Source organism: Leopardus geoffroyi, chromosome X (genome assembly GCF_018350155.1).
Source record: "Leopardus geoffroyi isolate Oge1 chromosome X, O.geoffroyi_Oge1_pat1.0, whole genome shotgun sequence".
Taxonomy (NCBI): Eukaryota; Metazoa; Chordata; class Mammalia; order Carnivora; family Felidae; genus Leopardus; species Leopardus geoffroyi.
Genome location: NC_059343.1, coordinates 98,354,746 through 98,382,154, shown reverse-complemented (window position 1 = coordinate 98,382,154; position 27,409 = coordinate 98,354,746). Strand labels below are relative to the sequence as shown.

Genomic DNA, 27,409 nt, shown 5'->3' with positions numbered 1-27,409 from the left:
CCCTGCTTCGCCGTCAAGCCTTCAGCCCCGTGCTCTGCCAGGCTGGATTGCTCGCGATATTCCCTATGACTGGCCAGTACTTTCCCTATAGGCCACCAGCTATTTTCCCCCTGTTTCTTCTGCGTGGAATGTCCTCCAACCCCTTTCCATTCTTTCATCTGGAAAACTTCTTATCCTTCATGAGTCAGCTGCTGCACACCTCCTCCAGGAAGCCTTCCCTGAACCCCTCCCCAGGCAACATTAGGTCCTTTCCTCTGACGGGCCACCAATGGTCTGTGTGATGCTGTATGCTTCCCTCCCCAGGCTGTGAGCCCCTCGACGGCACGGACGGTGTTGTGCTCGTCTCTGCAGCCCCACGCCCAGCGTAGAATGTGTCCCGTAAACACTTGCGCCCTTAATAAGTGAATGGATTGGAGGTATTACAGCCTGCGGAGGGGCCTGAACTAGGAACCGCCATGGCAGCTGAGCCTCTATTTTCCTGGCAGTTCCTACAGGTGGAAAGGCCTCCGGTGAACACCCAAGGCATCTGCCGTTGAGGCAGACACGAGCGCCAGAAGACTCTTTTCCCACTTCACTGATTTAGTTTTTGAACACGTGTTACAGTTTTTGTTTACCTCATCAATTAACGAGGGAACCAGCAAGACGTCACGACCTGCTCCAAGGAAAACCCAAAGCACTTTTTCCCACCGTCAAAACTCTAGAAGGTCTGTGGCCTTCTAGCCCTGTATTGCTGATGGCCGACAAAACCCCTCCCCTTCGGGCATCTGGCCTCTGGCAGGAAGGACTGGGTTGAGAGCCTTCTTGGGGACGCTGCTTCATTCAGGGGCTTTAAGAACATGGAGGAAAGATGGAGACAGACCAGGCACTGGATGAGATCATCGGACCTGAGCTGAAATCAAGAGTCAGACGCTCAGCCAACTGAGCCGCCCAGGAGCCCCTATAGGGAAACCTTCTGATGTCCTGCCCCAAGAAGGCCATATTTGGACAAAGGAAAATGAGGAGAGGAAACTATTAATCACCTGCTAGGTCACATGTGTAGTAAGCGGCAGGGGGCAAGATTCTAACCTGAATAGTTTGACTCTAGAGTCTGTGTTCTCCACCACTACACTTTAACCTCTGATCCCCAAATCTGATTTCATTCGTGGCTGGGATATGGATCTCAACTCCTTCGTGATTGTCTAAATGGCTGCAAGTGGAGGGGTGTCTGAACTGGTAGACGTGCTTCTGGAGGATTCCTCTTGCCTAAAGCAGCCTGACTCAGACCCACCGAACCCACACTTCTGTGGGTGGGGTGGAAGTTTCTCCCGAGCAGCAGGTTGTGGGAGAGAAAAGCTCCTTGAGCGGAGAAGCAATCTGAAGAGAAGAGGCGAGGCAGTGGGATGGTAGGGGTGGGGGGAACCAGAGACAGAGAGAGAATAATTCCCAAAGGGGCCTTACCAAATAGGATGCAGCTGCTTAAAAAAAAAATTCTTTGGGGGCACCTGGGTGGCTCAGTCGGTTGAGCTTCCAACTCTTGATTTTGGCTCAGGTCATGATCCCAGGGTCGTGGGATCGAGCCCCGTGTCGGGCTCCGTGCTGAGCGTGGAGGCTGCTTCAGATTCTCTCGCTCCCTCTGCCCCTCTCCCCTGCTCACGTGCTCTTTCCCAAATAAATAAACAAATCCCTTGTTCTTCCCAGTGAAAGTTCCATGTCCAGGCCGCCCCCCATCCGAACATCCGTGGGGTGAGGGGGGGGGCAGCTGGGAGCGCTCCCTAGTGTGTAGAGTGTGGACCAAATATGAGGATCAAATATGTTGGCTACTGCCTCACGGACAACAATACCGGCTAAGGCCGGAAACCGAGCTACATTCCTTAAGGCCTCTGTCGGCTCTGAGATGTACGACTCTAGAACTGTGGGGTTGCAGCATTTGAAGTTTCTCATTTCATTTTACCTTTTGAATCTCCAGATCTATGTTTATACTTTGGTGACAGAATATTCCAAGCAGCCACGGGAGCGGGTAGGGTAGGGGGAAGAGGTAGCTGGGCAAGCCTTGTTGACAACTGGGGCGCCCCTTGAGTGCGTGGTCACTAGGGAGACAGGCCTTCCATAGAGGAGGGCTCCAAAGACAGAAGAGGGGCAGTCTTGGGGGGACTAGACTAGAATACACTAGAACAGAGGAATCGAGGCCTGCCACTCTCCTCCTCGTGGCTCAGAAAGAGAAAGCAATTTGTGGAAGGCCACGAGGCTAGGGAGGAGGGAGGCCGGGCTTGGAATCCAGGCTGTCTGACCCCACAGTGTGCCAGTGTGCTCCCCACTGAAGGGCGGCGGGCGGGGGGGGGGGGCAGGTAACGATGGCATCTGCCTCGGGACTGAATAAGAACGCGCTCAACGCAGTGGCCGGCGCATAGCTCGCATTCAACAGATGGGAGCTGCTATGGCTGCTGCTTTGTTGTCATTATTATTGGAAGCTCCCCCCTGGGTAGCCACGAGCTGAGTCCCTCTCCTGGGTCTGTGCCACTGCATGATGGGTGACTCAGAGTAGCAGTTAAGAGTGTGGGCTCTGGAATCAGACTGCCCAGGGCTTAATCCATGTGACCAAAGGCAAGTCACATAACCGCCCTGGGCTGCAATTAGTCACTTATAACATGGGAATAGGGATCTACTTTGTAGATTATGGTGTAGAATGAAAAGCTAAATGTTTTTTTTTTTTTTTTCAACGTTTATTTATTTTTGGGACAGAGAGAGACACAGCATGAACGGGGGAGGGGCAGAGAGAGAGGGAGACACAGAATCGGAAACAGGCTCCAGGCTCTGAGCCATCAGCCCAGAGCCCGACGCGGGGCTCGAACTCCCGGACCGCGAGATCGTGACCTGAGCTGAAGTCGGACGCTTAACCGACTGTGCCACCCAGGCGCCCCATGAAAAGCTAAATGTTAAGACAAAAACAAAAAACAACTAGAAAAGGGCCTGGCATGCAGTGAACAGTCGGTGGACATGGCTTTTGGATGCCCCAGAGTGGAAGAACAGGGCCCGTGTTTCCCGAGCACGTGACAGCAGTTTTGGTTTGGGCATAAACGGCGTCCCCCATCGGGATGGGAGGCCAAATCCAGCCACTTTGAGAGGATGCGTGGAGTTCTGCCCAGAGGGAGGTGAAAAGATAGCAACTTCAGTCGTCACGATTAGCCATTTCCAAGTGAACGCATCCCTGCAGATGGCCTGCACAGAAGAACTCGGTGCCGTGTGTGGGCACGACGTCCCCGCCCCCCCCCCCCCAACCGTAACCGCTGGTCCTCTCATGTAAGAGCTCGTTTGGGCTTGTAGGAGGAGCAGAAAATGTAGTTGTATGCTGGGAGTGGCAACAGGTATCCCGATGGGCCAAAGGGGCAGTGATCCCTCCCCGTCCCCATGATTCTGCTGCATATTCCTGTAACGTTCCCTCTAAAATGTGAGAGAAGCAAGATTTTTAGAGCAAAGCTGGCCTTAGGGCGAGCGGGCTATTTCAGGACTTAAAATTTTGTTGCGCTTGTGGCACCCAGAAATCGTTGAAGTTGACTTACGAGAAGGTAGGCAGAAAGGGTTCCTTGGGGCTTTCTAACGCAACAGCGACACTTGCTAATACGTGTGTATAAAAGCGGACGGTGAACGTGGATGGCCGGTCAATGCGAGCAGAGGCCGAGATGGGGAAGTCAGCAACAGAAAACCGGAAAGGGGAGGAGAAAGGGGCTCAGAGATCCAGAGGCAGGGCTCCTTGGGGCCTGCACTCTCCTGCCTTGACCAGGGCATGCCTTCACGTGGGGCTGAATGCGGACAAGTCCAGCGGGGGCATTTCTGCATTCCCTGGAAGAAGCCAACGTGGGCGGTACGGACGCCGGCCCTTTCCCATCCCCCCTCAGCCCCTCCTGGGGGTGATGAAGTCATGGGAGGAAGGGAAAGTTGAAATTATCTGGTAGCCTGTGGGTCTAGGCCATTTGCTCTTTCCTTCTCTTGCTCTGACCTCATTTTGAGACTGGGGGCTCCTTCCAGGGAGACATCTCTGGCCTGAGAGAACTCACAGGAGCGGAGCCAGGCTGGATCCCAGAGAGGAAGCAGAAAGTGGCAGCTTCGGCTTCGCTCAAGGCCTGCAGGGTGGTTCAGAGTCGCGCAGGCCTTCTGGGCAGGACTGCCTGGGAGGGAAGGGTGTGCCTCTGGCCGAGGTGGGCTTTGTCTCTCGACCACCAGAGAGTGGCGGCCTGGGCACAGAAGTCCAACGGGGCCAGGCATTTCCTCTGGGACCTACTTGGTCAGGAGTTCTCATTTTTCTCAGTGACCCAAAGGGCCCTGTTACACAAAGGCCAGGCCCAAGTGGAGTTTGCTATCCTTTTATCTTTATTGTCCCGCTCCACTTGGATTCCCACCCTGCCCCCCCCCCCCCCCCCAGGGGCAGAACAGAACTTGTACAAAGTCACTGATGGCAGGAGACTACAATAGGTACTGAGAAGACGAGGCATTGCTGACTCTCTCTTGCTGGTCTCCGCTCGGTCAGCACCGCTCCCTGCCCCCGTCAATTTTACCAGTGTTCCTGTCAAAAGGTTCACGCGTTGGGCCTGAGCTACAGCCCATCGTTGAGAAACAGTTTAACTGAAATAAAAACAACGTCATTTACTTTCACAAATGTTTTATAATGCCAAAGAAAACACAGTAGGTAGCGCGTTCCGCTGTAAGCAAACCCAGTATATGAATGGACTTAACAAGTAAACTAGGGGCGGATTATTGGCAAGATGCTTCGACAAAGTTCTGTAAATAACAAGATTTTCTGGTGCATTTTTTAAAACAGTTTATGGCAAGGTTTTCAGAACACATCAGTCACATTAATTAGCTCGCACCGGCCTCACTGTCAAGTACATAAGAACTTAGTGTCTAAGTGCAAGGCTACTGGGACCAGAGGTCTTCCGGTCAAACGTATTATAAGCAACGGGAACGAGAGATCAAGTTAAATGGTCCAATAGCTTTCCTTTCTATTCGGCTTCCAAAAAACGATACCTATTTGGGTAATTCTTGCCCTAAGGTTACGGGTAGAATTCTGTTAGATGCAAAGTGAGACAACGGGAAACATTCCTAATGAACAAACGGCTTTCACAGAGACTGTCTATATCACATTGTTATGACAACGCAGAAGAGCTGAAATCTTGCTTTTGTACAGATTTGGAGGAAAGAAAACCCTAAAGAGAAACCAAGCATATAGAGGTAGTTGAACAGCAATATGGGGGGAAGAAAGCATTATCTTAATTCCCCTTTCAGTTTATTACAGTGCAAGAGTAAAATGGCTGCTTAACAAACAACTGGAATAACAAATACACAGACACATTTGCCACTGTTTGAATGCCTTGCTTGATATTTTAATCCGGGCATTACTGAGGACTGCATAAAATGATGGAACTAGTTTATCTCAGATAAGCCTATGATGCCACATTGACCTATTTGCTCTCCTTTTATTTTGTTGTTGTTTATTGTTGCTGCTTTTACATTAGCTAAACGTTAGGCAACTTTGAACATAACACATAAGCTACAGTGCTGCTTTGTAAACTTCTGTTAATCACATTTGCTGCGACAAATTTTTAAACGGCTACAGAGTCATGAAGCGAAAGCTTTAAAATGACACCAGGAACAGAGATTACAGGCACTTCTCTCTCAAGGTGAACTTAGCGCGTTGCAAAATACCTATTTGTAAGTGAAAACGTCTTCATTTCGACTCTGGATGTGCTCCATCCAGATTATTAAACAGTTGGACAGTGGGAGCTATCATTCTAAGAGGAACTGAATGTGTACATCTTACATGACTCCATTTCCTTCTTTCTCTCTGCACTAAGGAAGGGCCCCAAGCTGTAGCCCCGTGCAGCTGGCTGCTTTTCAGAACTGTTTTCAATCGTAAATCAACCTCATCCCTCAGGCCCCAGATGGGCTGAAAGATCTATTCTTTTCCGCTATGGGGGCTGCCTTCCATTTGCATCCTTGCCCCAACCCCTCTGCTATGATTCTGCCTTGATAAAAGGAAACGGATGCAAAGTCAACATGTTGGGAACTCAAGGAACGAGTCCCTGAATAAAACTCCCATCTTGGAAATGGAGTTTGGCAAGGGGCACACTGTCCCCAGTGGATTCTGGCCCATCAACAGCATGTAGGCTGTGGACAGTACGAGACCTCTGGGTGCTGTGAGCCAGCCTCAGGAGCTCCGCGACTCCGACGGCCAGTCACAGGGGATTATCTGAGCCCAGGCCAGCCCCGCAGGCAGAGCTGGAAGCGCCACACACGCAGCGACTCGACTGGCCCCACGGGGCGGGAAGCAGTCGGCTTTCAGAAAAGGCAAATTCTTGAAATAGTCAGTTCTCTGCCCCCATTAAGTCAGGGGCAAGCACTCTTTTCTCCAGGTTGTCTATAGAAAATTAGCTTTATCATTTTTCATTTTCTACATTTTGCTGGTTATTAGCTAGCAGTGGTAGTACAGTACAAAGCAGAAAGGCATAGTATCTGCCTGGTACCTAATGTGTATACACACACACACACACACACACACACACACATATATACATATATATATATATATATATACACACACACGCACACATACACACACATATACATATATATATATATACATATATATATATACATACACAGAAAAAATCTAGGTCATGATAGGAAAATTAACCAAATAAATGGCACTATCTACCAAGGGGGAAGTCTTGTACTTCTGGCCTAGATTTAGCTTTATGTCTTTTCTCCGTATTCTCTTCAAACCCAAGCTTTGCAGCAAAATCAATTTATAAGTGGCGAAAATGGCCACATTCAACTGACTGCCCCATTCAAGTACATCCCACAGAAAGCCAAGGCTTAGCCTTGCACCCTGCCTCCCACCACTGCTGAAACCAGAGCTTGCTATAAAATAACCCAAACGTCTATTTAGGCCACTGAACGTACAGGGCAACTCTGTTCCAGCCAAGATCTACGTTTGCTGGAGTTAGGTGCTCACTTACCGACATGGAACATTCTAGGATGTGGAACTTTATTTAAAGAAAAAAAAATCAAACTTCCCTTTCTACCGAGATTAAGTAGAAATGTGTGTGAGGTAACTGAATTTTATTGAGCCTGCAGCTTCCATCTGAACTGTGAGCTTCTGGGGAGCTTTGGTGACTCAGTTGCCATGCCTGTTTAATACAATTACGTGCAACACAAACTGTTTAAAATGTTAAACAGATGCAAAGGAAGGGGTTCAACGTCAATCTTGGCTATGCTAGTAACTGCTTAACTGTGCTATCTGGACGAAGTATTTAACATCGCAGAACCTCAGCCTTCTCATCTGTGATATTGGGCGTGATAACTGATCTCACAGGGCTGCTGTGCAGAATAAGTGATTTAATGAACTCACATATGTGAAATCGCCTGGCTCAGTACCTGGTACACAGCAGGTTCAAAATAAATTTGTTGGGGCAGCATAAGGAAATCCCATGAACTTAAGCACAGAAGTCAGACTGTGAAACCCGTTCACCCTGGCACGGCCAAGATTTTTAATACTTTTTGGAGAGCAAGGAGGGATGAGCTGGTTATTCTAATGGAGCTAGAACTTAAGGCTTCCATTATATTGGGAATTCTAGACCTCCAGACAGCACTGCTTTTTAATCTTATTGGAACAGGGAAAACTGGCTGGCCCAGGAGCCTCCCTTGTCTCTGACCCTCATCTCTTCTCGAGTCTTTTCGTTTTCCCAAACAGACGTGGCTCCAAAAGGAATTAACTGTAAAGCATCAAGTTATGGTCTGAAAATCAGTGGTGGGGATCTCCCCAACCAAGTTTAAAGGGGCAGATATGGGTACTGCGTGGAAAGGCAGTGTTTTATGCAAGTGTGGGCCCCTGATGATATTCCGTAACTATGAACAATCTAATCACGGCTATTATTTTTTGGATGTCTCCTAGGTGCTAGGCACTGTGCTAAGCGATTTACATACGTTACCTCATATAATGTCCGTTAACATCCCTACACGGGGCATTGGTCACTACCCTTTGCTAGATGAGGAAACTGGGGCCCAGAAGAAGTTCAATCACAAGGGAAAACATCTACCAAGCGCAGATGTTTACGACCTTCCCTCTGCTGCATTTACACGAGATGACAGGAAACTACTTCACGAGGACTGTGCTCTGACCTTCTGGCTGGCTGGGCACCGAGCCGGAAGAGGAACGCTTAATTCCCTGCTCCCCGAGCCCTGCAGAGCTTGCTTGGGCAGTAACCACGCCTATACGTCCATTCTTTGCCGGCCCAGTCCGGCTGCGAACATCAAACCTGGTAACACAACACAACGCTCTGACAATCCAGCACCCATTTAGCAAGTTCAGAAGGGATCATTTGGTTTCAGCTTACGTGGATCACGTCATACTCTCTCCCCTGTTTCTGGCTGCAGGTAGTGGGAAGAAGTCAGGTCGATTATCTGAGGCACTCACCTCTCCTCGAAGGAGTAGATGGGCTGCGCTGGGTCCGTCCAAGGATCACGTGGGGGGATAGTTTGCACGATGGTACAGATGGGGTGATTCACCTCTCGCCTGCCCTAATCTCCTCACGCCGTCGTTGGGACACCCCCCCCCCCCGCCCCGCCAACAGTCTTTTTCAGGTTCTCTTGGCACTGACAGAACCACACTAGCACTAAGCAAGCTAAACAAGGGCTCCCTCTTACATTCTTACCCACTGTTCTTCCCCTACGTCGAAATCTTTGGCCCGCAGCAGCTAGGAGGGAAGGCAGCGTTTAGCTAAAACCACGGGTTCGTCGTCTGTTTCCTTGAAAAAGATGTACAAACCCGAAAGACAGCGTGTCTGTGTTTTTAAGGGTTCTACTGTCTCTACTAGCTTCTTTCCGCCTTCAATGACCGGCAGCCCTTCATCATGTGTTTTCATACGCGCCAGCCAGGTAACTAACCCTGGGGAGAGGGGAGAGACCCTTCTGATTAGATTGCTGAAAATAAATGCCTAAAACAGATCACTCACAAACGACGCCCCTCTGAGTCACCTCTTCATTCAAGAGCAATCATTCCTTCGGCCCTGGTCGGTGTCCCACCCAGAAAATGGATTGTTTTCCTTCACCCTGGCCTATTCCATAACGCCTGCCAAATCGCTTAGGTATTTTATATTGTTGAATTCCAAACGAAAGCAACACGGAACCCGTGACGAGCGATGGTCTCGGCGTGATTCCGAACCTCCTTTACACATCCAATGGGACAGATACAAAAACGGTTCGCGAACCGGGATCAAACACAGCAGAATGTGGTTAAAGCGAAAACGGCACGTTGCTAGCACTGCTCCTTCCCCCTGGGTAGATGGCAAACCACGTTAATAAATAAAGCAACTGGCTCTTCAGTAACGTACACTTAAACAGTTACAAACAGACAGGTAGAAAAAAGGGATACGGTGGTGCCAAAAAAATAAATTATGAAAACGGAAAGGATGAACATTCTTTTCTACACAATGCCGTATAAAACCCGAACCACCTGGAATGAGAACCCAAGTCCGTGAAAATAACGCGGCAGCGTTACCAGAATGTGTGCTTCACATTTCAACTACACATTTATCTGTGCGAGAAAGAAAACGAAAGCAAAACCATTTTAAACTTCCAGAACACTGGATGTCAAAAACCAAATGAATTTTTTTTTTTTTCTGGGCTCTTAAACACCTCTGCTGAGCATGTAGTTGTGCAGCATGTCAAGAAGCATCTTCAGCCAGGAAGTTTCAAACAGGCCCCGTGCTTCTGGCCTTTCTACACGATCCCTCTCTGCGATCGACAGCAGGGAAATGCCTGTTTGATACTTCCTTCTGTTAAGATGTTATTGCAGTTAGATATATTTACAAGATGACTCCCCCAAGCCGGCAGGGAGGGTGGGGGCTTCTCCTCAGCGATCCGCTCTCGCTAGTTTTGGTTCCGGGATATAAAGGCCAGGACTCGCCGAATCCCGTTCAGTCTGTCCTTCAAGGACCTCATCGCCAGGAACGGGAGCTGAGCTCGGCTTTCCAGTGGAAGAACCGCTAATGTCCACCAGCACCAGGCTGGACCGTTCGGGCTCACCTACAACAGAGAAACACACGGCTTCACCCCACTCCCGCAGAAGTGAGATCGGCCTGCAGGTTTCCCAAGCTGCAAGGCAGACATCCCAGGTGGAACTGCTTGTGTGTGGGGCAGACGGCTAGTTACCCCCACGTCTACTTCCCCCCTTCTCGGAGCTGGGCATACAGCCACCCAGAAGACAGAGACTGCGCGGCAGCGAGGGGCGGCCACGAGACAAAAGTTCCGGCTAATGAGATGTAAAGGGAAGGGACGTCCGAAACCTCGGGGCCGTGCTCTGGGAAGGGGGCATGTGCCTTCCGCCTCACTCTTTCTCTCTTGCCCCTAGCTAGCGCGTGAGCACGGTGGTGACCGGCCTTCTTCTATCGGGAAGACAGGGGTGACATTCTAAGGATGGTAGAGCTTTGTGATGAAGGAGACTGGGTCGCTGAATGATCTCACGGGACAGAGCTGCCCTAGCCCTCTACCTGGGTCAAGCTACGGCCACGTTTAGTAGTTGTTAAAGCAAACAGATCGGTGTCCTAACAGATACGCTATACTTCCCAGCCACTCTTCAGTCTGGTCCACTTCCAAGATTCTGTTCAGGTTCTCGGGACGGGCACCTAACAGCATATGGGCCTTCAATTCCCATGATCCCTTGGGCTTGGCAGGTCTCTTAACGCCCTGTATTTCCCTGCTTCTGGCCGCAGGCAACATAGTCCACATACGCCATGCCGCTGTACAAGGCCACCGCGAGCCTCTCCTCTGAAACCGGAGCCTGTGGTCCACAGCCCCAAAGCACAGCAACCCCCCTTTGCAAACATTCCAGTTTGAGAACACATTCATGTCAGAAATGTATTACGTCCCCAGGTTTCTTTCTAATGAGGAGCTTTCCCATCCCACATGAATCCTTCACCAAAATTCTGTCTGTCAGCAGCTTCCCAGCCACACATTTTAAGACACTGGTGACTTACTTCCTATGGAGCCTGAAACAACCACAACTTCCGGAAGGTTGGTTGAGGACTGTGGACAACCACCTCCTGGTCAGACCACCTACACATGGGATTATCTGCCTCCAAATGGGTTCACCTGGTTCTTCCCAAACCTTGCCGTCTTCTTGGCTTCTCTGTGCCTATAGCTTCATTTGAATTCTTTTTTGTCCCTCACTGCGATCTGTAACAGGCTCTCCCTCCTATTATTAGTTCTGAATATGAAACTGACATATTCTAAACTGTCTTTCCCAGGGCCATTAACAAAGATATTTAAGCTGCTGTTAACACTTGTGGCTGCTTCTGAGAAGCCTCCTTCTGAGGCTTTGAACTTTCTTATTAATGGCACCGCCGGGGCTGCAGCACTGACTGGATCAAACTGGATGATTTTTTTTTTTTTTTTTTTTTTTTGGCGCGACTGCTGCCAAAGCAACGTGAGAACAGTTCTAATAAGAAAGGAAATGAACCAAGATCTCAACTTTCTGTGTCATCGAGCCCTTATGAATCACTCTGTGGCATCTGTGTTTTCTCTTATGAAAGCTGCTGTATCATCGCCGATCGCTACCTTCTGCCTGACTGAGGGAGAATGCTCTCCAGAAGGTGAAGGGGAACATTAAACTTGATCATGAGCTTGCTCAGAGCTCTGATGTAGTCCTGAGTCATAGTGGCCCAGAGCCAGGAGCTGGGTCACTGGGAAGCACTGACTGGCCTTGCTCCCTTCAACATTCACGATGCCTTTGCACAGAGGCAAAGGAGCCACCTTTGCGGTCTGGAGAGAGTGAGACATTTCAGCCCATCAGGGAACAGACTGGTGTTCTGGAGCCACAGATGCAAGAGGAAGAGGGGACGTTAGAGACCTCCTCATCCACCTCCCTCATTCCAGAGCTGGGAGACAAGTTGAGAAAGGGGCGGGTCTTACCCAAGGTCACACAGCTAGAGCGGTAAGGATCAGTCTGTTGGCAGTGAAATCAGAACATACACATTCTTATGACTGTGACAGAGTCAGGAATGAGTGTAAGTAAAGAATCAAGGAAGTCACGGAGGGGATGATGTAGGGGAGCCAGCTCAGAATGCAGGAAGGGCGACGGTGGGCAAATACTTGACTAAGTGATCTCCAGCCTCGTCCTAGAGAGACAGTGTTGTCCGATTTATCAGGCAACCAAAGTTGAGTTGGTGAAACTCAACTATCTCCACTTGCCTGAAGAGCTTCCGATCTGCAGCTTGATCTCTCAAGTGGGCCTGTTCCCCCAGGAAACAGACTTGACCCAGTAGCACCTAATCAACTGCTTTCTAGTATAACTCGGCAAAGGGCAAATTTAAAGATTGGGTCTGTTTGCTCAGGACCTGCTCACCCCTGATGAGGACAATGACAAGGCTCTACATCTGCGGGGCTAAGCAGGGAGGGACCCAGAGAGGAGAAGGTGCTGCGGTCTGGCAGCTGGAATCCTGTAAGGCGACTGGTGCCGTCTCCTAGCTCCTGCAGCAACGGGGGTGACGGTTATGAAATAGAAGCCTTTAGTCTCAGCTCCCGGGATACCCTTCTCTTAAGCTTGGCCTTTGTGTGAATCTTGTCACCCCAACACATTACCATGGTGTGAATCTGGGCTCCCACTGAAGGTTCTTTGGTGGATGGTGTCTATGTTCCCAATCTCTCACCTGACTTATGTCTCAAAGCCTGTCTGGGATCCAAGTTCCTATGGCTTTCCTTTATCACTCCAATCCCGACTTCAGATCCTTGAGTCTTACCCCTGATGCCCACTGCCCGGTGAAACAGTACCAAATTGGATCTATCTCCCCCTCTGCACTCGGTCTGCTGAATGGCAACCATGCGCCCACCCAATCCCAAACCCCGGGCTCTCTCATCTGCTGGGGGCAGCCCATTACAGAGAGACATGTTTATATACCTGAGGATCAGCATCTTTCTCTGGCATTGGACCAAAGTGATTGAGTATCCGATTCTTCAGAGAGGTTTTGAGCGAATGAAACCATGATGACGCTTGCTCATAGACACAGTTATGTAATCCCATGAGCTCAGCCTGATCCTCTCCTTGAACCTGAAAGTATCAAAGTGGAAATGAAGCACTCTGTCCCTTCTCCATCACTCCCAAAGCTTCTGCTGACACCAGACTCCCTTTGGGCATCCGGCCTGCGTCCCTAGGAAGGTTCGCCCACCCAGCTTTCTCCTGTGTGGTGTGTGAAAGGCTCCTCAGCCAGAGGGTGGGCTGTGTGTGACTACTGCTGAGTGCGGAGGAAGAAGAAAGTTTCCGCCGGGCGCATTAGCTGAAACAGCGAGATAGACCGAAAACCAGAGATGCGAACTAGCCTGAGTGGAGGCGTGCTGTTGAGCTCGCTTATGCTAGCTTATGCCTCTCTCCTTTTCACGTTTCATATCTGCTTTCCCAGTGTCCACTGGGAAGAGGGACACAGGTGTGTCTGTTTCTCACTGTGTAACTCTATTTCCTAAGTCCAATACCTTCATTCGTCGATCGAACATTTACTAACCTTATACTATATGGTGAATGTAAATATAAATGAACGTGGGATTATTTACTTCTTGTTCTTCCAATTAGTCCAGAAAACCAAGGATGAACTGGACACGTTACCTCTCTCCTTGATGGGATGACGCGTTATAGGGAAGAACCCTTAGCCGGGTCGCGCATTTAAAAATACAAACGTACGTGTGAATCTACAATCATCTCAAAATGAAAGGTTTGAAAACATAAACGAATTGGTACATAAAATACGTGGGTGTAGATATCACTCCCAGATCTATCCCTCGGTATCTCTGGCAGAAACCTAACCCCTGGGCTGAACGGGCCCCAGGGTTGTTGATCTGGCTTGGCGTTTCTTACGCAGGAATGCAACTCAGCAACTGAACAGGGGGAAAGCCAGGGCACGGGGTGCTCCTGCTGCCATCCTACAATCGAACGGCAAGCCGGCGGCATTCGATGTCGCTGCAGCCATTTGGTGAGAAATCCCAAGGCCCCCCCCCGACAGCGCTGAGCAATTCTTCTGCAGACACCTTTGCCCGCCAAGCTACAGGGATAGCCTGGCCCTGGGATTCTTGGCACGGGCCACCCTCACCTTTTGGTCTTCAATGTATTCAATGTCGGCTGTATTGTAACCATCTCGCTGGCCCTGATGGAGGACCCTGAAGCGCCTCTTGCCTACGCTGTCCACCACCGAGCGGCCATCGGCAAAGAACTGAACATTTCTGATCTCTAGGATGCAGCCATATTCCGCAAACCTGCTTATTGGGAATGCGTAAGAAAGTACATTTTTGGTGAGTTGTTTCTGCGGCCTGGCTCCCCAGCCGTTTCTGTAACCCCAGGCTGTGCCTCCAGGGACTTCTGCCTATTTGCCTGTCCCGGGGGCTACAGCTGCAACTACACCACAGGCAGCGCCTGTGCCAAGAAAAATCTTCCTGTAATAATGTAACTGCTCCCATTCATTGAGCATATACTGCGTGTGGTGTGCTCAGTGCTTTACGTGCATTAACGCACCAATCTTCCCAACACGCCCGCTATCATTGTACCCACTTTACCGATCAGGAAACTGAGTCACAGAAAGGTTAAGTGACTTGCCCAAAGGCAAACTTGCTCCAAGGTTAGAGCCGGAACATGAACCCACGCACGGGACTCCAGGTCCCGCAGTCTTACAGCAAAACAAGTTTTATAGTATATACCACTCGTTTAACAAAAGATTAATCCTTGGGGTTCCTTTAAATAGGCAGCCTGTTACATGGTAAACCAGGAACCAGAGAGACCCCGGTCTCTATGGGTGCTCACGGTCGTGAGCTGGCTAAATCTCAGGAGCTCTGCCTCCCTATCTCCTGGGGGCACCCCAAATAAGCCCAAATCCCTCTCTACCCAATCTCCCTTTACTCACGTAGCTCCTCACTTACCCTTTGACAGGATCTCCAAGGCACATGCCAAACTGTCTTGTACCTGTTTCGATGCACCTACGGATCATCAGACGGTAACAAGGCTCAAAAATGTGCAGGGGACAAGGAACCGTGGGGTAGGCCATAGTGCACACGAAAATAGGCACGTTCTTATTCAAGCTGTCAGGAAGAGCAAATGACAGATTTCTCAAAGCCGTGAAGCAGAACACAAAAAGGTTGGTCAAATGTCACTTTGTGGTTCCCCCACAGTAAGGCCAGGGGACCTCAGGTTTTGATGGCTGATTAAAACAAAACAAATACTGAGATGTAACCAACACTATGGGCTAAGTCCCATTACTGGTGCAGAGGTTAGCCTAAGAGCTAAGAGATTGAAACTGACATTCTGTACATTCCAATTTGGCTTAAAAAACATCCTCTAGTACCTTCACATTGTGGGTGACAGTTAAACCTCATAGTTCTTTCTTCCTCTCGTGCCCTCTACTCAGAACAATCTCTTCAGGTGTCCTGCTGGCAGTAAAAGCGGACCCAGCTCTCCAGGGGGATGGTGGGAAAATCTCTGCAAGGTCTCACCAGCATTACAGATTTGCAAAGCCCCCAGAAGGTCTGCTCGGCAGGCCCGGCCGGGAGGAGGAGGGAGAACGAGAGGCAAGTGTCCTCTAGCCCAGTGACGTTCCATGCGTCAGAATCACTGGGGGCCCTTAAATCCAGACAACTGGGCTGCATCACCCCAGAGACACTGGGATATAAGGTCTGGAGCCGGGACCCAGGGGTCTACCCTTCGAGTGTCCATGAAGAAGCAGGCACACAGCCTGATGGGAAACCACGCCAATGGGGCCAGCTCCTCCTGGATCACCGTTCTCTTCTTTGCTAAATCCAATACTGGAACTTATCAATGGATACAAGACCATCTGCCCAAATCCCCCAGAGGATTCAGTTTAGGATTTCTTTAAAGAGAAATCCCTCTTGGCATACTCCAGTGTTTATTAATAAAGCATTAAATGATATTTGAGACAAGGGCTCAGAGAGACTCGCGGTGAATTTAAGAATCAGAAGTAAAAATAAAGATGCCCTGACTAGATCTACTGTAAGTCAATGAGAACAATAGGATTTAGTTTCTGGCTTCTCAGGAAAACACAGTATTCGAAGCGAGAGGCCCACTCAAACGAACCAGTGGCAGTTTAGAAATGTGCTCGACAGGGCGGGCAGAAAACCAGAGCAGCTTTTGCGAGCGGGAACCTGGCCCCCAGAATGCTGCGAGGACCCTACTGGGGATCCGGAGGTGGGAGGGCAGCGGTATGAGACGCAGAAGTGAGAGAACGCCTCCTGCTGTTTCTGCTAGGCGGTCTGTCCTTCCAGCCAGGCAGAGAGCTTGGAGCCCTACGGGCACCTCCAGACTCACCCCTCAGCCACAAATGTGCATGGCAGAGGACGCCTGTAACAAGCAGCAGCCTTACTCTTACCACGTATTGAGTGCTTCCTGTGCACTAGCTCATGTGATCTTCCACATGAGGTAAGGACTTAACTATTCCCAAGCTACAGATGAGGAAACTGAGGCCCAGACAGGTCAAGTGACCTGCCTAAGGTCCTGAAGGATACTCGCTTTGTGGCAAAACTGGGTCACGAGCCCAGGTCTGGCTGACACCAAGGTTCTTAACCTCCCAGCACCTTCTGAGGTTTCTGCAAACAACCTTCCGCGCGCTGTGTAAGTTCCCCTGATCTAGCTGCTTCGGTTTGCTCCTACCAGTGACACCCAGTTGCTAGCGCCAAGACGTGACCTGGTCAGTGGTCTGGCTTATGCGTCTTCAGGGGCGTGCTGGCAACTGCCGAACAACTGGCTGTCGGCGGGTGGAAAGCTCCGGCTCATAGCGATTGCCAATTTCTATATAGTGTAGATACGCCCACCGAGGCCAACATCAAGCTACCAGCACGATATTGCTAAGTGAGCAGTTAGGGAGAAACGTGCACATTCAGTTCTACGAGCTGCTATGAGTGAAACTGAAAAGAGATGCATATACGTACTTAGAAAGTTCTTCCATTTCTTCTTCATAAAGCCGCCTGCGTTCCTTGAATTCTTCTGGCAGGAATTTAGCTATTAGCTCTTCCATTATGACATTTTTGCTATATTTTCTGGATGCCAAGCACTATAGAGGCAACAGGGCACCAAGACATTATGCAGCCATCAGAAAACCACAAAGCACTTCTCATGTAATCAGCAGAACAGCTGAATCAACCACACATTGAGAGTAATTTGGGCCCACACATTAGCAGCTGGTAACATCATCATGCACGTATTCTCTGGATGTTACATGCGATTACTTTTATAATTAGAAAAAAATACTTTAACAAGGGGAAAAGACCCGCATTGAAGTTTCAAAAGTTTAGCTTTCCCAAAACACTCAAGTTGAGATTATGTTCTTGTCAAAAAAGGGGGGAAACCCTTCCTTTTCCTTTTATTGGTTACTGCATTTACAAGCTGGCAAAAATGGTCTCCATCTGGGATATGCTGGAAGTCTGTGGTCTAAAGGTTCAGGGAACGAGAAAGCCACTGTCCATCACTGATCTTTTCCTGACCTGTCCCACCCCCACCCCGCCCCACCTCAATGCTTGGCTTCTGGATATTGCCAGTCTAAATATTTTTCCCCCTCTAACTTTAGCTGAAAACAAAACAAAACAAAACAGCTAAATACTGGGGATTGTGTCTATTTGTTTTTTAAATATACCATCTAGGTATCACTGAAATTATGTTATAAGCCATGAATTCAGAACCGAACTCAGGCCCGAGTGTCACTATTACTATCCTCCCAAACACCCCTAACTAACTTCATGCATATCCAGGGATCCGTAGGTAGAGGGAATTGAGCTGTGTGAACCAGACCATGGGAGTTAAAAACATCTGCGAATTGTTTGCTACGGACACTACCCACACAGACCCAGCAGGGGGAGCTCCTGAGTATAAAATTGCTGGTTCGAGACTATTTTTCCTTTCCCAGTATGGGCTGTGTGTGTCTATTCTGCAGTGAACGCGATTAGAATAAAATATTTCTCTCTCTTGGAAATGGTGTAAGTGCGACCCTGTGTGAACACGCAGAGATAGACGAGAACATTTTCTGGGACCCCACAGCATCTGCTTCTAGGATGCCTTCTCAGCCACTGCCATCGCCTGGCTGCAGAAGATCCACTGCTTTGCCCCGTCCCAGTCTTTGGAGAAAAGCAATGACTCGGGAGGTAGCTAATCCATGGAGGAGGTGACTCCCCCACTGATGCTAAAACAAAAACCCAGGACAGGCACACAGTAAAATGTTAATGGTGGTTTTCTCCAGGTGCTGAGCATACGGGTAGGTTTTTCTTCTTTCTGCTTATTTGGATGTTGTAGTGTTACCACAACACAGATGTATATTTAAGTATAAGGACCGTGGGCCTCTCCCCCACAATCAGGCCAGGAAAACCCCACCCCTTGATCGAGGCAAGGGATGGCAGGGACCCTCCCCTCCAACCCAATACACACCCCAGGGTCGTCCTGGATGATCATTTTACTCCATTCTCTTAGTTTAAACGTTCAGGTGTTGGGAAAACTCAACATGTGACTTCACTGGACCTACATTCACCTAGAGGGTGTCCTGCATCGCTGAGCTCTCCTCAGGGATGACAAGGGTCAAGGAACATTAACACTGGCTGTAATGTGTGCCACACAAGTCCTTGGGGGAGGGAAAGCAAGGTGGGTTCCTGGGCATTCCTGTGCTATAGGAAATTCCATTGGGTCCACCTGAAAAACGATGGTGGCAGTCCGTGTGGTTCATCTGAAAGGACTTGGAAGCCCCAGAGCTTTCCAAGTAGCTAAATATCTGCTAATAAGTACAGCAGCTCCGGGGGCGGGGGGGGGGGGGGGGGCGGGACAAGGACCTCGCTGAAGGTCTGCGAGGTTTTTCTGGGGACCTGGGAGTGATCTCTGCAAACCACAGAACAAACATGGATGATAGGAAGATTTCAGAGCTCATCTAGTCCAATCCCAGAGAGGACAGAGGATTCACCCAAGATGGCAGTGCACCAGGTGCCATGATGGATGAGCTTAGCACCAGGATGCATGTCTGCCATCGATTTAATACTTTTGTTTCCAACACAAATTAATTTCACTGTTGACAGTTCATAAAAAGCTGGATGTCGCCTCATTTTCCTGAAGGACTTTGCAAAGAGGGGAGGGGTAGCTGTAAGACGGGAAAGATAGACAGGTGGTGTGAGAGGGTATTTTTCCCTAGCACAGTGCACTGGCTTAGGATCAAACAGGACACCATTTTAGTATCCAAGTCCAAATAATCTAACCTAATCAAGAAAGAAATAATATTTTACCTGTGAAAGACCATCTTTGCACAGCGGACACTTTGCATTGTGATCTAGGCATCTTTCAAGGCATTTTAAACAAAATGTATGACCACAAGGTGTTGTGACTGGCTCGTAGAATAATCTGAAATTTAGGAATCAAAATGGAAGAAAAATGATGCAATCAGACAAAAAAAAAAATAAAAGAGCTACTCAATGTTAAGGTTCTACAGTGTTATTCGGAAAATTCCGTGTGTGTAAGGGTGGGGGAGGGTCCTTTCTTTTTTTACCAGAATTCCCTGCAGTTGCTGTGCTTCAGAAAAGCATTTGCTTTTTATTTCTGAGCTGGATTTGAAAATAATGCATTTATCACCATTTCTGATATAGCTAGATCATTCTGTAACATTAGTTCTAGTCAGCCTCTTCCGACTGGCATCCAGATTGTTTTTCCCTGTCAGGTCTCAGAAAAAGCGAGATTAATGCCCAGAGGGTCTAAGTAGATTACATTCTAAAATATTTAGCCAACCCGCTCGCCTGAAGATATGTAAACACAGAGACAGATAAGCACACACACAGACACACACACACTCCGTCTCACACATTCATTCATTTAAGTACCTTATATCATATACACAACGGGAAAAAAGACTTGGCTTATTTGCTAACCCTCATTCCATTTTTACCTAAGCAATGTTTACTGCCTGAAGGATCCCGAAATTGTGCCTGCAACAAACACGTAACTGCCTTTTGTATGATCATTTTCTTGGGGGCAGTAGAGTAATTCTGTCGGTGTGCTTACTGATGAACACATACATACAAACATATGTAGGTATGCACACATGCACTTCAATTAGATCCTATTTTAATTCCTTTACAGGAGCCGGCTAATTTCAAAGCAACGTGGGGAATCTTTTTAAAAGCCGTTCTACCCATTCAGAGATTCACAGATTTACTTTGCTTTTGGAAAAAGAAAGGCTCACCTGCAGCAGGACCACCGGGTGGGGGCAGCTGACGACGGTGGTTCAGAAGTGGGGCTGGCGCTCACCAAGAGGACAGACAAAAGGGAAAGACAGACGCCTGACCAGCCTGTTTTGACCTCACGAGTGTTCAGTTGCGAGGAAGAGGCCGCCAGCTGCACAGCCCCCTCGTGTGGCCGGGAGGTGTACCAACAGCCTGGCCCACACGGCCAGGCTGAGCAGAATCAACATGTCAGAGCCGAAAAGTACTGGAGAGAAAAACTGAACCCACCAACCAGAATGAAACTGAGCTCCAGAGGGGACAAAGCGGCTCATCTGTTGGCAGACGAAGGTCTATCCAACTTCCACTAGCAGTCGTGTGCTCTTTCTGTTAAAACCGCGACTCTCGACCCTATTGGTGTGTGAGAATCACCTGGGGCGCTTTTTCTTTAAACGGCTTTACTGATGTCTAATTGACGTGCAATAAACGGCACGTACTTACGGTGTACAATCTGATAAGTTTACACGTACGTACACACCTATGAAACTATGTCCGCAACCAAGGTCACGAACGCACCCATCGCCCCCAAACATCTCCTCGTGTGCCTTTGTAAACCCTACCTCCTGCTCCTCCCCATGCGCCCCACCATCACCTGCAGACCTTTGAAAAACTACAGGTGCCAGGACCACGCCTGCAGAGGTTCGGGTCAGTTGGTCCAGGGCAAAGGCCAGGCATCAGGATTATTATTTTTTTTTTTTTTCTTTTAAAGCTCCTTGGTGGTTTGAATGTGCAGCCAGGATTGCGAATCACTGTATTTCACAATCCTACTAATCTCCGCATGGGCAAATCCTCTGTACGGGTCTCCAAACCTAATTACCAAATCTACCAAGGAAAAGACTAGCAGCTGCTGGCACATTCCCCTCTTTCTTGATTAAAAAAAAAAAAAAAAAAAAAAATTCTAGTGGAATTTGAGGGGAAAGCATCTTGTGGGAAAGGAAAGAACAGTTTCTTAAGAGAAATCAATTTCGATTTAACAAGCTCTCCACCAAACAGATTCTCACTTGTCCACTCAGCAAAAGTGCTCCGGGTGCCTACTGCGTGCTGACGCGGAGCTAGGCGCCGGCACGGGACAGGGACAGGGTGCACCGGACTTGTAGGAGGTGAGAGGACAGACGTCGAACAGGACGTCGGAAAGGTGAGGTTTCGCAAGTACACGCCTGTACGAATAAAACTTGCTAAAATGTTGAAATTAAGCCAATGAAGGTTTGGAGTAGGAGGGAGGCTTTTCATATATTCACTTTTCCTCCTTTTTGAATGTTTCAATCCTGTTTTAAGAAGCAGTTAATTTGCTTAGCGTAATTAATAGACGCCAGTTATTAAGTTGGCCAAAAACTAAAATTAATTTTCAAAAGCACTCTTTATGATGGAGGTCCTAACCAGCGTACTAAGGTGAGAAGAAAAATAGAGAAGTACGAGGACTAGGATGGAAAAAACCAAATCTGTCCCTATTCACGCACGGTGCGATGGTGGACTGGGAAAATCTAAAGGAATCTGCAGGATGAGTCTTAGAATCCGTAAGAACTGCTCGTATGGGCAAGGATGTTAGTTACATATACACACGCCCACAACTGTGTTCCACACGCCAGCGAAGCGACATGAGAAAATACATTTTTAAACACAGTAACATTGACAACTGCTTTCAACAATCAAGCACCCGGGAATAAACCCAACAAAAGCTGTACGAGCCCTCTGTAGGAGAAAAACTACAAACGCCTCACTGAAAGGAAGCAGAGAAGACCTAGTCAAGTCCCGATGAAAATCCCGGCGGCTTATTTCACGCGTTTGTTTTTGTGGGACTTGACAAGTTGATTTCTAAACTGTGTGAGGCAAGGCAAAGGGTCAAGAGGTGCCAGGACACCTCTACGAGCAGCAGTGTGGGAGGACTTGCTCTACCAGACGTGAGACCTTATTATAAAGCAGCAGTGATGAGGGGCGCCTGGGTGGCGCAGTCTGGTTAAGCGTCCGACTTCAGCCAGGTCACGATCTCGCGGTCCGTGAGTTCGAGCCCCGCGTCGGGCTCTGGGCTGATGGCTCAGAGCCTGGAGCCTGTTTCCGATTCTGTGTCTCCCTCTCTCTCTGCCCCTCCCCCGTTCATGCTCTGTCTCTCTCTGTCCCAAAAATAAATAAACGTTGAAAAAAAAAAAAAAAGAAAAGAAAATATCACACCTTACAAAAAGATGTCATAAGCATTTAAAAAAAAAATAAAAATAAAGCAGCAGTGATGGAAACGGTGTAGGGCTAGCACAAGGACACATAGATCCGTGGATAGAATAGAAAGCCCAGGAATAGACCCCCAGATCCAGATTCTTCATTTATGACAACTGTGGCACTTCAAAGCAGAGCGCGGGATTTTCAATACATAAATAGCATTCTCAATAAATGCTATTTGGGGTAGTGGGCTGTCCATATGGGGAAATGGAAGTCGGACTGTCTGTCACACCGCGCACAAAAAATCACTTCCATGTGGGCTGGAAAGAGGAACGTGAGACAGTAAAGCTTTTAGAAAATACAACAGAATACGTTTACGACCTCCGGGTAAAAGAAAAAAAGATTTCTTAGGCAAGGTAGGCACCAAAAAACAAAACAAAACAAAACAAAAACAAAACCCACTAACTATAAATGAAAGGATTGATCATTTTCATTAAAACCAAGAACTTGTAAGTTCATCCGAAGATGCCACTGAGAGCGCAGAGAGGCAAGCCGCAAGTGGCAGAAGGTATTTCCAGCACACGTGACTAACAGAGGCCTGGTATCTAGAACATACGTAGAGCTCCTATAAGTCCGTAAGAGAAAGAGAGAGAACCCACTCAAAAATGGGCAAAGATTTAAATGCACGAGCATACATAAAAACTGCTCATGGCAATGCTACCCGCAGTAACCCCGAACTAGAGACAGCCCAAAGATCCCTCTACCATAGAACTGGTAAAGAAAGTGTGCGGTAGGTTCATACAATGGGATGCTATACACTAATGAAAACAAACTTCCCCGACGCGCAGCGACATGAATAAATAAACCTTAATACTGTGGTAAAGAAGCCAGAACAAAAAGAAACAGGACCATTCGATTTATGTAAAGTTTTTTAGAAATAGGTAAAGCTAAATTACCCCACTTAGAGACGCATACATGAGTGGTAAAACTATTTTTAAAAAGAGGAGACAAGGGGGAACCTAGGTGGCTCAGTTGGTTAAGCGTCCAACTCTTGATTTCAGCTCAGGTCACGACGTCACGGTTGGTGAGTTTGAGCCCCATGCCGGGCTCTGCGCTGGCAGTGCGGAGCCTACTTGGGATTCTCTCTCTCTCTCTCTCTCTCAAAATAAATAAATCAACTTAAAAAGATAAAAAGAAGAGACAAAAGTCAAGGTAGCGGTTTCGGTGGGCGGGGGCAAGGAGTCGTGATTTGGAAGCCTCACACGGAAGGCTTCTGGGGTCCTGGCTGTGTTTTAGTTCTTGAACTGAGAAAGGCTGACTGAGTATCCTCTTTACAATATTTTGTTAAGAGAATACGTTTTTAATTTTTATGTACTTGTCCAAAGTGTTTATTTCACATTTTACCATGTCTCTCAAAAGTGTGATTGGCAATGGGGCGCCTGGGTGGCTCGGTCGGTTAAGCATCCGACTTCGGCTCAGGTCATGATCTCGCGGTCCGTGAGTTCGAGCCCCGCATCGGGCTCTGTGCTGACGGCTCAGAGCCTGGAGCCTGTTTCAGATTCTGTGTCTCCCTCTCTCTCTGACCTTCCCCCGTTCATGCTCTGTCTCTCTCTGTCTCAAAAATAAATAAACGTTAAAAAAAAAATTGGCAGGCTGATTTGGAAACCACTGCTGTGATCTACTAGAACGGCCAAACGAGAAAGTCTCATAATCTGCAGTAATCTGAATGCTCTGAATCCGAATACTTGTACATTAGTCGATGACGTTAATGGTGGCAACGACTGAGGAGTCTGTACCTGCAAGACTGTTTTTCCCAAGAATTTCAAAATTGGGCCTTTTGTCAAACAACGAGATCGCTGGCTAGTTAACTGCAGTAAATCCTGACACTTCACGAGCAGATGGGTGAAACAGACACCGAAGGAAACGGCAACTCTCAGCAAGAACTGCGAACAAAACGCCCTGATCGAGTGGTCACAGACAAGAATGCTGCCCACAGATGTGGTATAATGATTGCCTTGAAATAACTCAAAGTTCAGATGCTTCGAATGTATCACCTTTCAGGACGCAGTTCGCTTCTAGCTTCAGAGCTGCTCCGCTCCTCTAGAAAGGCCGACTGAGTAAAGTGGCAAGGAACAGGTGGAGTAGATTTCACTTGCTATTCTGGGTGCCTGTAAAACTGTTTTTCATATAAATTAACTTTGTACATTGATAGGCGGTAATGAGGAATAAGGAAATTCGCTTCACTATTGAGGAAATGAAGACTCGGGTTAGATGACTTGCCCAAGGTCACACACACAGCTAGCTAGGAAGCGGCAGGGCTTGGGAAGGAGAGTCACATCTGATTCCCTCTGCACTCCGTGACACGGCTGTGAGCATGTGCACATCTGGAACAGACATCATCTATCTGTGTGTACCTGCACGTACTGACAACATAGTTTTCTCTGTCCCTCTCTGTCTCTCTCCCTTCCCTCTCGCCCCACTCCAGAGAGAGAGAGAGAGAGAACTCCATAGAGAGAGAGCTCGAAATAGGAATATACTCGAATTCCTCTCCCTTTTATTTACCGCTTTAGGTAATGATTTCAGAAAACACGTCAGGGAGGCATTTATAAATCAGAGTAGAGCCGGATTTTCTCACAAGTAAGCATTTTACATTGTCACAGCGGTGGAGTAAACAATAGTAATAATAAATGCTTTCAGTTAGATGTCAGCCCGGATAAAATGCTTGGCTTGTCTGGAAATAGCTATCTTTGCCCACCAGTTACATCCTTGTATTGTGTTCTTTTGGTGCTATCAAATGAGAGTGAAGAAGGAATAAGAAGGAGGGGGTGGAGAGAGGGAAAGAGAGAGAGAGAGAGAGGGAGGGAGGGAGGGAGGGCAGGAAGGAGAGAGACGGTGAGGGGGTGGGGGGGAAGGGAACCGGCTGCTTAACGCCCAGCTATTCGAGTGGCTAAAACGAGGTTAAATACAAAGTTTTCATTGCGATTGACAAAGAGGTCACTGGGCCATTAGGTAACTGGTTCAAAAATCACACATGCTTGCTCCACATCTCAAAATAGCCTTGTCACCCCAAAGGCGCTGTTCCACACCAGCCCCAGAGGTGCCCCCCGACCCACCCCAGCGGCGAGAGGCTCCCACCTCCGTAGATCTCAAGGGAGGGGTTTCGGTCACTAAAGACTGAGGAGCAGAGTTCTGAGGCGTTGGAATTAGGAAGCAGCCTCCCTCGACGGAGCTCTCCCAATCCAGCCAGCGGGACTCGGAGATTATCAAGTGTCTCATTAACGCACGCTCCAGTTACCGTTCCATTGGTCTTTTCCGCCCCTTTCCCTGCGAGACACGGAAGCCGCTCCCGAGCGTCTCTCCAGAGCCAGGCCGGCTTCACGCTCCGACTTGTCTTCTACCGATGCGGTGCCGCGGGACTGGATTTCGTTCTAGAAACTTGCGCAGGAGGTGCAAATGTCTAGTTTCGTGACCCAGCAGATGGTCTGAAGATATCTCAACCCTTAGCCGCCCTCTCCCCCTGCCAAAGACAAGTGAGGGTCGTGATAGAAGCCGGTACGGATCCCAGTGACAATAAAAAGGAAAAAAACCACTAGCGGGTTGGAAGCAGGAAGTCTGCCAGGGCTGTGTTCAGACCAAGGCATGCCTGTGAAACAGCCTTGTCAACATCTGATTTCCGCCTTGCAGGCAAACCCTGCTGGAGGGGGAACTACGTGCTTGTGACCAAGGGCTAGGGCCTTCAGAGCCTCGAGGTCACAAACGCTCTCTGGACTTGGCAGGTTTCTCGGCACCCTAAAGCGGCTGGAGTCCCCCTATAACTTCCTAGGCCTATCCGACAGTTGCCCCCAGACAAAGATGGGCTTTTGTTCTGAAGCCTCACTCAGAGCAGAGGGGCAGGATAAGGGAAGTGAAGGCTTTTAAACTCAGGGCGAGCAAACCGGAAGGGGGGTCTCATCCTCCTGGTGTTTATTTCTCAGAGCAAATTTCTAACCCTTCTCCGAAGCTCCCTGTTGAGATCGGGGACAAACAAGACGGAAGGGAGAGAGCGGAGGAACCAGAACAAAAGAACTCCAACCTCGGGGTTGTGAGTCCTCAGCGAAAACACAAACAGGATGAGTCTGTGTGTTTGGTTTTGCTGGCTTCGCTGCATGTCAGGAGGAGCGTGAAGAGGAGGGTGAGTCCGGCGAGGACTCGGGCTCTCTGAGCAAGCTGAACCAAGTCTGTCGAAGTCTGACACCTGGAAGGCCGCGGCTCACATGGCAGGCTTAGAGCCGCGATGGCAAAGGCCCATTTCTCTGCTTGGCCAGGACCTGCCTACTGCTTTGTTGTGAGGGGGAGAGGGAGATGGCAAAAGGGAACTGGTTACATAACCCACCTCACTCTCGCCCCCTCCACCCAAACCTCCCGTATTACATCCAGAAGGCTCTCCTTGGGTGCTGCTGCGTTCCATCTGCCGAACTGGTCATTTTCAGGTCTGCCTGACCCCAGGAGCAAGTCTGACAACTCAATTTTTTCGAAATGTTTATTTATTTTTGAGAGAGAGAGAGACGCAGAGAGTGAGTGGGGAGGGGCAGAGAGAGACGAAGAGAGAGAGTCTGAAGCAGGCTCCGGGCTCCGAGCTGTCAGCACAGAGCCCGACGCGGGGCTCGAACTCACGAACGGTGAGATCAGACCTGAGCCGGAGTTGGACGCTTAACTGGCTGAGCCACCCAGGCGCCCCGCAATTTTTTTTTTAAGAGAGAAAAAGTACATGTCCAGGCAATGGCGGCCTTACTCGTTTATATGCAAACAAGAAAAGTCCTTCCGAATACAAATGCACGTGATTGATATGGAAGGCATCGTGCTCACAAAGGGCAAGAAAACATCTCAGGATCCTTGGTTGGCTGGATCCCAGTGTGTGGTAGACCACGAGATTTTTCTTGACATCTCTTGGGTCAACCATCTTAACAACTTTTGTGCAAATGTCTCAGTCTTCTTTTAATGCTATGTTGAAAAAAAACAACAACCC

General features: G+C 48.7%; 1 protein-coding gene across 6 annotated transcripts in view; it reads right to left on the bottom strand.

The window, feature by feature from the left end:
- Window positions 1-4,372: 4,372 nt before the first annotated feature.
- The window catches only part of LONRF3 (LON peptidase N-terminal domain and ring finger 3), a 40,243-nt gene continuing 17,206 nt past the window's right edge, over window positions 4,373-27,409 (bottom strand). For 3 of the 6 annotated variants that reach the window (XM_045473053.1, XM_045473057.1, XM_045473058.1), the window contains 6 exons: window positions 19,270-19,384; window positions 16,945-17,066; window positions 14,926-15,084; window positions 14,106-14,268; window positions 12,926-13,075; window positions 4,617-10,056 (listed from right to left, as the gene is read on the bottom strand). In XM_045473053.1, coding sequence (XP_045329009.1) covers window positions 9,901-10,056; window positions 12,926-13,075; window positions 14,106-14,268; window positions 14,926-15,084; window positions 16,945-17,066; window positions 19,270-19,384 — 865 coding nt within the window. In that variant the 3' untranslated portion in view covers window positions 4,617-9,900. Of the gene's footprint in view, window positions 4,597-4,616; window positions 10,078-12,925; window positions 13,076-14,105; window positions 14,269-14,925; window positions 15,085-16,944; window positions 17,067-19,269; window positions 19,385-27,409 lie in introns of those variants that run through there. The other 3 variants (XM_045473054.1, XM_045473056.1, XM_045473055.1) reach the window with 3 other exon arrangements.